Here is an 11236-nt window from a genome sequence, read left to right on the forward strand (position 1 = left end):
TTAGCCGGGAGCGGCCCCTCCTACCCCCGCCTGGGCGGAGCCGGCGCGGGATCCGGGTGGCTGCGGGCAGCGGCGGCGGTGGCGGCTGCGGGGTCGGGGTCGCAACCGGGGCCAGGCCGCAGCGAGTTTGGAGGCAGAACCCCCGCGGGCAGCACCCCCCACGCGAGGTGACCCCTTCGGAGGGAGCGCAACCAGACCCACACCTCCGCGTCCCAGCAGGTCTTGGGGCAACAGGGGCTTAGGGGGAGGGCCCGGGGCCTGGGAACAAAGGCAGGCGGCGGGGGACGCCTCTTCCCTCGCCCCCAGCCAGCTGGGCTCATCGGGGAGCCTTAATGGGGCGCGGGCGGGGCAGACAGCCCAGCTGGGGACTTGAGATGGGACCATATGGTGATGGGAGGAAGCTCCTGCACTCTCCTGCACTGGCTGGGGCGCCCCACATCTAGTGATGGGGGACAAGGCTGAGCCCTCCGGGTTTCTCACCTAGTGCCAGGCGTGAGGGAGGGTCCGCAGATGATCAAAAAAAGTGGGACCAGAGGCCAAACAGGTGGGCTGGGGCTGGGGGTGGGGTGGGGCGGGGGACCCAATCTGGCAGCCCTGCTCGGCATGGGGAAAGTCTTCCTGCCTCTTCTCTTCCCCTCCTGAAACTCGTTCTCCCGGAACATGGGGTGGGGCAGAGGGCTGGGCAGGAAAGGGGAGGCCGGTTGGGTCCTCCTTTAAAATGGAAAAAAAGCCACACGGGCAATTGAGAAATGACTTTACCAGGGGTTCCTCTGCCGGTTGCCCATTCACCCAGGCCTTCTGGAGCCTCTCTGAGAGGCTCAGGGAGTAGCCGTAAACTGTTGGGGGAAGCTGAGGCCAAGGGACGCAATGAGGGCTGAGGGGATATGCTGGACCAAGATGAAGCAGCCCAGCTGTGGGGACAGGTGGCCGGGAAAGGCAGGACCAGGTGGTCGTGGTGGCGGCTGGGGTGGTTTCCTTGGATTTGGGGACCGTCGCTCTGGCCTCCATGGGCTGGAGCTGGGGTGAGTCAGCCCTACCAGGAGGGAGATGGGCCCGGCCCTTTTGACAAACAGAAGATGGCAGTACCTACTGGGGGGTAGAGCTGGGCTTTAAACCTGGGCTGTATCCACTGAAACCCCCCTCCCCATGGGGGTCATGGAAGGGGTTAAACATGGCTTCGGTAGGAGCAGGCAGGTGGCCAACACCTGCCAAAGTCAACACCCAGGCCCTGAGGTGGCGGGGGCTCTATCCAGCTGGCAGCCCCTCCTCCCTCCAGCTCACACCTGGGCCACGCCGGCTGCTCACCCCGGGGCAAAGTCCACACCTGTACCTTCCACAGGGTCTGTTTCCTCAGCCGCCCTACTGGGCACCCCATGCCTCCTGCCCCAAATCCAGGTCCTTGAATTTGACAAACATCCCCATTGTCCAGAAAAGGACACTGAGGCTGATAGAGAGCAAGTGCTGCATCGAGGGTCACCTGGCTTCCAAGTGACAGAGTCAAGATTTGAGCCCAGGTCCGATGTAGACACTGGAGCCATTCCTGGCATTTTATTTCCCTGCAGGGCTGCAGCCCTCCCCACCTCCGCCCCCTCAGGAGGCTCCCTGTCAAGATGGCATCAGCGGGAGACCCCCAGACGGGCCAGCGGGATGCAGCAGACCAGAACTTTGATTACATGTTCAAGTTGCTGCTCATCGGCAACAGCAGCGTGGGCAAGACGTCCTTCCTGTTCCGCTACGCCGACGACTCCTTCACGCCCGCCTTTGTCAGCACCGTGGGCATCGACTTCAAGGTCAAGACGGTCTACCGCCATGACAAGAGGATCAAGCTGCAGATCTGGGTGGGCCAGGCAGCTGTCTGTGGGTCTGTTGGCCAGGCAGGACCTAGGGTTCCTCATGGGAAGTCCAGGCGACAGTGTCGGGCTGTGGGGATGGGTCCCAGCTGAGGGAGAGTGGCCCAAAGTCAGGGAGGGGGCTCGGGGTAGGTGTGAAGAGTGGTGTGATCTACAAGATGAATTCATCAGGGTGGGGGGGACGTGCCCTGCCCTGTGGGGTCTGAGGGGGAGACAGTACTCACCCAATGTGGGCTGCAAGTCCTGGTGACCAATGGGGAAGAGGTTTGGGTACCCTTTCTGGGTAAGCCAGGGGTGCCCCCACTGAGCCTGCCTGCTCTTCAGAGCCATGCTCCTGCTCCCCCCCAAAAAAAATCACTCCGGCTACTAGTGGTTGTCATGGTAACGAGCACCAGGCTGCCTGCGTCAAGGTGGCGCGCTCTGGCCCAGGTGGTTCTTGTTTGTTGTCGTGAAGTTGGTTCTTGGAGATGAGGTCAAAGAGGTTGATAAATCCCTGAGAGGCTACTGACCCCTTAGACTGGGAACCCCTCAAGGTAGGGGTCTGTGTTTCTCCCATCAGACTGGGGCTGTGACAGGGTCCTGCAGGGGTGAGGTAGGAAACAGAGTGACTTCTAGATGCCTGACCCTGCTGTGTGCCCAGGACACGGCCGGCCAGGAGCGCTACCGTACAATCACCACAGCGTACTACCGCGGAGCCATGGGCTTCCTGCTCATGTATGATGTTGCCAACCAGGAGTCCTTTGCCGCCGTGCAGGACTGGTGAGTGCTTGCTGACCCCTCCCGACCATTGCCCTCTCCCCCTGACCCTAATCTCTGGCTTAACAGCCCTCAAACTCCACAGGGCCACACAGATCAAGACCTACTCCTGGGACAATGCTCAGGTCATCCTCGTGGGGAACAAGTGTGACCTGGAGGACGAACGTGTGGTGCCCACTGAGGAGGGCCGGAGGCTCGCCGATGACCTTGGTTAGTGCCCAGCCTGGGCCACAGTCCCTGGACCTCCCAGAACAAAACCCCCATCCCCGTGCTCGAGTCCCAGATCCTACCACAGTCATCAACCCTTTGCCCTTTGAAGATCTGCCCAGAAGAATACCCACATGTATATCACCTTCTCCATTTAATTTCAGAGGATTCACCCACAGGTACTCCTTACTTCCCCACTGCCCTGGGAACCCAGACTCAGCAAAACCATTTCTGGAAATTTATCCTACAAACATCTGCACCTATGTGGGAAGTGGCAAGTATATCAAATTATAGTACCGTTAGTAGTAGAAAACCTTGACAACTTCCCAAATATCTCACAGTGGAGAAGACAGCTACACATGAAGTATAGTGCTGTGGTGGAATATTACACAGCTGTTAAAAAGGATGGGGACATTCTTTATGTTCAGGGGTCGCTGTGGTATATGGTTAAATGGAATAAGCAAACTGCAGAATAGTGGTTATGGCCACTTCCTTTAAGTCCAGGGATCAGCAAACTTTTTTTTTTTTAGCAAACATTTTCTTAATGGGCCAGGAAGGAAATATTTTCAGCCCTAGGGTCTTTGTCATAACCACTCAGCTCTGCCTGAAAGCAGCCATAGATAATACGTCAGTGACTGAGGGTGACTATCTGCCAGTAAAACTTTATTTACAAAAATGGGCAACAGGCCAGACTTGGCCTGTGGCTCAAAGTCTGCCAACTCCTACATTAGCCTATAAAATGGGTGAGAAGAAGGATGTATACTTAGGTTTGCTGAAAGGAACTCCAAGAGGATACAGAAACAGTGGTGAGCTTTGTGTCTGAGAACTAGGAGGCCAGGGCACCTGGGTGGGAGGGGAACTTTTCAGTCCACCTCTCTGAATCAGGTGAATGGATTAGTGATTCAGTTTAAGCTAGAAGAAAATCTTGTCCTGGAGTATCCTAGTATTCTAGGCCCTCCCCTGGACTTCCCTTGCGGGAGGCAGTGTAACCACTACAGGGGAGGGTGGGTTAAGGATCCAGACTCTGGAGCTAGAATCCCCTTCTGCAACCCACTAGCTGTGTGACCTTGGGCACCTCGCCTACCCTCTCTGGGCTTCTATGTGTTCATCTAGGAAACAGGTGAAAACTATGTCTCCTTTTTAGGGCTGTTAGAAAGATTCAATAAGCAAATGCTCTGATTGAACATTAACTCGTGTTATTTCTTGATTGCTTTGTGATCTTGTACTGGTGACTTCAGCTCTCTGGGCCTGCACTTCCCCATGTGTGAAATGCAGATAATAACAGCCCCACCTCATCAGGTCGTCAGGAGGGTTACACGAGGTATGATGTATGAAGCGGTTCTAACAGAGCCTGGCAAACTCTTAGGTTGCATTCAGGTGTTAGCTAGCATGATTGTGAACTATTGCTGATGCTTGTGCAGAAAACCTAAAACATTTACTCCGGTCTTTTATGGAGATGGTTTGCAGACCCCTGGACCATAATGGTCCTCCTTCTTCCTTTCTTCTTTTTTTCCTTTTCTTTTTTTCTTTTTTGTTTTAATCTTTTAAATTTTTAAATTCTTTTTGGTGGAGGAGGTAATTAGGTTTATTTATTTATTTACTTTAATGGAGGTGCTGGGGATTGAACCCAGCACCGCATGCATGCCAAACACAAGCTCTACCCTCCCCCTCTTTTTTTTTTTTTTTTTCTTGCCATCATTTATTGGAGAAACTGGGCCTTTGTTCTGTGGAATGTCTCCCATTTGGGGTTTGAGTCTGCTCCCTCATGGTGCCATTTAACCTGCTCCTCTGTCCCCTGTGTTTTCTGGGAACCTCAGCCTGGGTCTGATTTCCAGATGTGCTGGGGATTCAGCTTTGGGGGCCTGGCCCTGGGCTGGAATACTTGAGGATGCTCCCCACACCTCCTTGCAGAAAACAGCTAGTTCCTGGGGGTGAGGGGAGACTCCCACTCTCCATTAAATTTAAAATATTACAATACAAAGTGGGAGATAGAATTTGACCCCCATGTTGTAAGAAAAAGGCCACATACTTGCACACACATGCACATACCCTCTACAAACTGAACCCCAACAATTGTGTATTTATATTTTCAAAAAGAGTGGAAAGTTGATCATCAAAGCGCCAATAGTAATTGTTTCTGGGTGATGAGGTTACACTTTTCTGTCTTGATATTTTTCAGTAGTTTCTAGTTTCTCCAGTGAATTTCTTCACTGAATATTTATAATCAGAAAGAAAAAAGTGTTCAAAAAGAAAAAAGTCCTCAGCTTATTTGAGGCAGAGCCAGACACAATTAAGGAAATGCCAGCTTTGCCTAGGAAGACAGGGGGGCGACACTGATGATCACCAGGCTTAGAGGAGAGATCTGTGTTGGTTCCCTGCCTCTGTCATCCATCCATCTATCCATCCATCCATCCATCCATCCATCAATCCATCATTTATCAAGTACTTTTGAGTACCTGCTCTGTGCCCAGCACCAAGCTGCAGACGTGGACAAGGCAGACAGAAATCCCGGCCTCTTGGAGCTGGTTTTCTAGTAGCAGAGACAGTAAATGGATAATTACACACATAAATAATTACGAGTACATTTTTATAGTGCAGCATGATACAATGCTGGGGTAAAGACCGTTTACCCTGTTCTGTATGCAGTAGGGTGGGTGTTTGTCTGAATTCCTGGCCTACCTTGGCAGGGATGGCAGATGGGGACACATGGGGGACCATTCAGGGTCAGCTCCCAGCAGGCAGATCCTGAGCCAGCCTTTTAGGGGTGCAAGAAGGACTGTTATGTACACCCTTATTTGTAGGTTGAGCGGTCACTTCTATAGCCCAGGGACCTTGGGCAAGTCCCCAAAGCATTTGTACCACTTCTCACCTCTAGGGGTATAAACATTTTTTGAAAAGGAGAAACAGGTTATGACAGTCACTGTGATGCTAAGAATATATTCAAAACGACCTCACCATCATCTCCCTCCCCAGAAGTCAGCCAGCCTGCCCTCCCTCCTGAGGCCCCAGGTGACACAATAGGAATGTTTAATCTTTATTATTCCCAGCCAGGCAGCCTGGCTGTGCTACCTGGGTGAGTTTACATGAATGACTGTTCTTCCGTGCCTCAGTTTCCCCAACTGTAAAATGGGCTGTAAAAGTCTGAACCTCAGAGCATCCTTAAATGAGTTAGTTTACATAAAGTGCTTAGAAAAATGCCTGCCACGTCATAAGCGTGACGTCAGCACTGCCTATTAACATTAGTATCACCATTTTTAGTGCATTCTGTAGGCCAGGGACTGTGCACATGTATACTCTCTACAAAGTCTGAAACCCGCCAGCCCCTGGGCTGAAGCCAGCCCTCAGCCACTGCTCAGTCCTCTGTTTCATTTGACCTGGAGCATTATTTTCCAGAACATGTGAAATACTTGGCTGCATTAAAAAAGTCCACATAAATATCTGGCTTTGTGGGCAGCCTGGCTGTGCCTTCCTGGGCAGCAGACATTGGATGGAAAATGAACCCCACTCACCCGGGCACCCCCATACCTGCTGGACACCAGAATGTTACAACCAGGACTCTGGCCACCACTGCCTTGTGACAAAGAGATGCGCAAAGTAGTGCAGGCAAGAGCTGTTGCCACAGATTTTTATCAGCATCCAAAGCATCATTGTTCCCACTTTACAGACTAGCAGACTGAGGCTCAGAGAGACTAAGAGACTCAGCCAAGGTCCCACAGCCGCACAAAGGGCAGAACTGGGCTTGGAACCCAAGTTCGGGTGATGCCACAGCCCAGGCTATGCCCCTTGAGGTCTCATAGGTGTTCCCCCTTATGTCCCTCCAGGTTTTGAGTTCTTCGAGGCCAGCGCCAAGGAGAGCATCAACGTGAAGCAGGTGTTTGAGCGCCTGGTGGACGTCATCTGCGAGAAGATGAATGAGTCCCTGGAACCTAGCTCCAGCCCGGGCAGCAATGGGAAAGGCCCGGCCTTGGGGGACACCCCACCCCCGCAGCCCAGTGGCTGCAGCTGCTAGAAATGGTCCCCCATCCCCCCACCCCCTCCTGCCTCGGCAGGGACTGTGACTGAGGCATGAGCCACAAGGGCTGTTTCCAAGCTCAGGGCGCCCCCTCGCCTCCCCTCAGCCATCCCCAAGTCCTGCATGGCTCATTCGCTGGCCATGGCCACCAGCCTGCCCAAGCAGCCGCTGTCACAGGCTCCAGACCCTGAGGACCCTGCACTGTGGGCAGAATCTGGGGATATGGGCGTGCACGAGCTTGCTGCTTTCAGGCGTTTTAATGGGGGTAGTGTGGGCAGCGTGTCCCTCCCCACCTGGTGGAGGGACATCCACAGTGCCTTCTGGGTCAGAACCACTGTCCACTCCATTCCGTGTTGGTCATGGCTTGGAGTTCACGTGCTGGCTGAAGATGGTTCATCTGTCTCGTGCAGTGTGGGTTCTCATCCCTGGAGATGAGGAAGGCGGCTCTGCCTGTGAACCTTCTCAGACCTCAGGGCTCCGAGGCGGGGCAGTGGATTTTGGCCCTGGGAGACCCCTCCCTTCTGACCTGCAGCTTCTCTGCCTGTGAAAGCAGTATTAAAGCGGCTTTTCCCATTATAAAGGAAGAGGGGGTCAGCCCTCCCCTGCCCCACTCCACTCGGCTTCAGGGACCCCAGAAGTGCCTTCTGAGCTTCCCCAGAATTCCACATCACTCATGTCCCTGCCACTGTTTCAACTTATCCACTGGATCCCTGATCCAGAATGGGATTTTGGAACTATGGGCTGCATCGGGCCAGGCAGAGAATTACTCAACCCCTGGCATTCCTGCTGGGGGCTTTTTACCAGGAGTTAACTCAGGAGCCAGGAGCATGGGGCTCTCCTACCCAGACCTGCCACCCCACTGCCCCCGCCCCGGCCTTCTTTGCCTGGTAATGTTTTAAGCAAGGTCTTTCCACATCTGACATCCTGCTAGAAAAGGAAATTGAGTAACATTCCTGTAGCTTGAGCTGCCGGGACAGCTTTTCCGATGTGAGGACTTTGGCTCCTCCGACTTGAAAACCCTAGACCACTCATGGCTGGCTTCCCAAGCCATGTCACCGCAAGGGTCCAGTGATGTTTTCTGCTCATGGAGGAGTCATCTAAGGAATGCTTTGGGGTTGGGCTGGAGAGGCGAGGAGGCAGGGTTGGTTGACGGCTGTTGCTGCTTGCACTAGGCGATACACCTTGGGAGTGGCGCGCTGATGGGGTATGGGCGGGGAACCGGTCTCCCAGGTGGAGGCACCAGCAGGGAACTGGCCCAACTGGGGTCCTCAGCTGCCAGGGGCCCCTGCTGGGAAGTGATGCGCAGTTTGGAGATCTATATCTTGATGCCTCCCCGCCCCCCACCCAACTCAGCAGCTCTTTCTACCCACCAGAGTCCAAATTCTGGTAGCATGCCACCTCTATCTGCCCTGCAACACTAACACTCCAGAACCTGACACTGTGCGGATGGCCAAAGCGAATGATTTGTGTTCCCGTTGGCAGCCTCCCAGCCTCTGCCTCCAAAACAACTTCCCGTAGCCTTGAAGAACTCAACCTCCTCCCAGGAGTGGGGAAGATCTGGTTCAAGTTCAACATAGCTCTTTATAGAAGCTGAAGATTGAGTTTATGTCTACAGGGCTCCGTTCACCCCATACTGGGGGCTGTTTTTAGAGCTTCAAAGTGGGGATATTTGTCCACCAAGTTAGACGACTGTAGTGGGAGGGACAAGTTCCTGGAAATGCATCAGGTGAGGGTACCTGAAGCTTTGGGGTGGGAGTCAAGCATGTTAGTTGCTTTAACATAAGGGAGAATTTAAAGCAACTATAAAAAGGCTTCTTAAGATGCACCACCGCCTGTCAAGATTCTGTTGGACTGGCCAACAGACTGTAGCCAGAAAAAATACAGCAGGTCAGAGTGCCATTATCTGAGGGACAAGCTGACTTTTCCCATGTGATAAAACACAGCTTTGGCTGCATCTAGTCCCTGACCTGGCCTAAGGTTTCTGTTTACATAAGATTTTTCAGTAGTTCAGCTTCAAGTAGTGACTGAGACAGCTGCCTCTGGGTTCTCTCGAGACTGGGAATGATGTAGAAGAATTTTTTTTGTTGTTTCCTCTAAAAATAATGCAAGTTTTTATTTTACGATGTTTGAAGGGGAGGTTTCACTCCTGATGGTCTCTGGGAAACTGAAACATACATGAAGATCGCTGCAGGGGATGGAAGTGTGTTGAGTTTACAAACAGAAATTAAGCCAAAGGCTGTGGGAAAACAACTTCCCAACTCCAGGGAGGCTGGGATCTGGGGAGGTGACTTGAGGCTGTTTCCTGCATCCACGCTGTGCCTTCTTATCACCTGCTTTCAGGAACTTGTCTTTCCATAGGCAGTTTCAGTGGGAAATTGCTATGACTGCTATTTTGGGTTTGGGTTTCTAGTTTTTTTTCTTTCTTTCTTTCTTTTTCTTTCTTTGGCTTCTCCAGGGACCATGTTCTTGTAGCTTTCTCTCCTACTCAACCAAAAAAAAAATAAGTAAGGGGTGAACATTTCGGTCTCTCTGTTGAAGCACTGATTCTGCTAACTGGCTTCTTCCCAATGATCCCAAAATACTCTATGGCTCAAGCTTTGGACCTGGCCATTTATATCCTGGATGTGGTTCTCCCATATAAGCCATTCTTTGATGTCCACTCAGAAAGGTGTGCATTTTTCTCCACAAAAGAAAAAGAAAATTAAAGTCATTATGTCCATATGTGGTGGTTCTTTTATTTCCATTAGTGAAATGCAGTTTCCAGGAAGAGGATGGTTGAAACACAGCCAAGTAGATGGTTGGTCAAGGGCTGTGTGTCATATAGTAGAACCCAGATCAGGCCAGGGAGCCTCAGATGTGGGGCTGCCTCTAGCTGGGCCTCGTGGCCACCACCTTGACCCTGGAAAGTTTCAGTGCATGGAGGGCAAGGAAGTTGATGTTTCCTCAACCAATTCTGGCAAGAAGTTTGGTCCCCATAGCAGCCAGAGGGCACCAGTGAATACCTGAGCCAGGTCAGGTCCCTTGTCAGTTCGGAACCCTCCATGGCTCCTACCTGACTCTGACCCAAAAAGCCCTGCATGATCTGACCTGTCACCTCACTGCTCTCCCTGTCACTCTTCCCACTTGCCCCCTACACTTGCTCTGCTCCTCCTTGCTGCTTTGAACACACCAGGCTCCTGCCTCAGGGCCTTTGCACTGGCTGTTCCCTCAGCCTGGAGTGACATGGCTCCCCTCATGCTTTTTGTGCAAATCTCACCTTCTTGTTGACTCATCTCCCTCCCCACCCCCCTAGTTAGTGCTGCAACCCCTCCCCAGCATTTCTGATGCCCCTTTCTATGTGTCCTCCTCCCCATAGCCCCTAGTGTCTAAAGTACTATATAATTTACTTGCTTAACTTAATTTTATGTTTATTTATTTTCTGGGGGGAGGTAATTCGGTTTACTTTTTTTTTTTTTTAATGGAGGTTCTGGGGATTGAACCCAGGACCTCATACGTGCTAGGGATGTGCTCTACCAGTGAGCTATACCCTCCCCTCTTGTTTAACTTAAACAAGTGTTTCTTCACTATAATATCAGCACTTCAAATGCATGGATTTAAAAAATTTTTGTGGCCACATCCAGCTCTTTCCTGTCTGATACAACAGAAAAGAAATAGTTGGATTTTGGTCCTGGTTTTTCTTGGCACACAGCTCCTAAAACCCTTGGAATCTCCGGAGTGATAAGAGTGTCTTTTGTATACAAATGAGAAGACAGCCTAGGCTGGGGGCCCCTGGGAAACTTCAGAATGGAAGCTGGTCACCAGAAAGACCAAATCATGATTAGAGGGTTGAAACTATCAACCCCAGCTCCTGGGAGTGAGGGTCCAGGGAGGAAAGGGGCTGGAGATCGAGCCAATCACCAACTGTTGGTGATTTAATCAACCGCGCTCACATGATGAAATCTCCATAAAAACCCTGAACAACAAGGTTCGGAGAGATTCCCGTTTGGTGAACACACTGAGGGAGGGTGGCACACCCACAGAGGGCATGGAAACTCAGGGCCCCTTCCCCATACCTTGCCCTGTACATCTCTCCTATCTGAGTTACATCCTTGGTAATAGTAAGTAACTCACTTTCCTAAGTTCTGTGAATTATTCTAGTTATCAAACCTGAAAGGGAGGGGGGATTGCAGGGGCCCCCTGATTTTGTAGCCAAGTCAGAGAGGAGTATGGCATGTCAGAGGGGAGAACAAGCCTGACTCTGTGTCCCACGTTTCTTTTACTTTAACCTCTGTATTCTCTTGCTAGTTAATCACTAAAGGGACATTGCCTATAAGCCCATCTCTGGGAATCCTGCTTCCCAGGTAATGACCATTAAGTGAAAATGCCTTTTTAGCTCACAGGAAACATTGTGACCAGGCCCACCTGTGAAGGC

The 11236-nt window shown here is 51.8% G+C and overlaps 1 protein-coding gene across 2 annotated transcripts; it reads left to right on the forward strand.

Moving 5' to 3' along the window:
- Positions 1–45: 45 nt before the first annotated feature.
- RAB3D (RAB3D, member RAS oncogene family) lies at positions 46–9546 on the forward strand. Of its 2 annotated transcripts, none has more exons than XM_010978305.3 (5): positions 46–219; positions 1563–1838; positions 2491–2609; positions 2692–2816; positions 6635–9546. In XM_010978305.3, the coding sequence occupies exons 2-5, from the start codon at positions 1611–1613 to the stop codon at positions 6820–6822; spliced, it is 660 nt and encodes a 219-aa protein (XP_010976607.1). In that variant the 5' UTR covers positions 46–219; positions 1563–1610; the 3' UTR covers positions 6823–9546. The 2 variants fall into 2 exon arrangements, with proteins under 2 accessions (XP_010976607.1, XP_010976609.1); XM_010978307.3 differs by having other exon boundaries at positions 46–167.
- The last annotated feature ends 1690 nt before the right edge of the window (positions 9547–11236 follow it).

The sequence above is a fragment of the Camelus dromedarius genome, chromosome 27, assembly GCF_036321535.1.
Source record: "Camelus dromedarius isolate mCamDro1 chromosome 27, mCamDro1.pat, whole genome shotgun sequence".
NCBI lineage: Eukaryota > Metazoa > Chordata > Mammalia > Artiodactyla > Camelidae > Camelus > Camelus dromedarius.

What these genes read in the sequence shown, in the direction of transcription:
- RAB3D (XM_010978305.3), top strand. Translation starts at nt 1,611, where the DNA reads ATGGCATCAGCGGGAGACCCCCAGACGGGCCAGCGGGATGCAGCAGAC. An exon ending in GGATCAAGCTGCAGATCTGG is followed by an intron (nt 1,839 to 2,490) that starts GTGGGCCAGGCA and finishes CTGTGTGCCCAG; the next exon opens with GACACGGCCGGCCAGGAGCG. An exon ending in GAGGCTCGCCGATGACCTTG is followed by an intron (nt 2,817 to 6,634) that starts GTTAGTGCCCAG and finishes ATGTCCCTCCAG; the next exon opens with GTTTTGAGTTCTTCGAGGCC.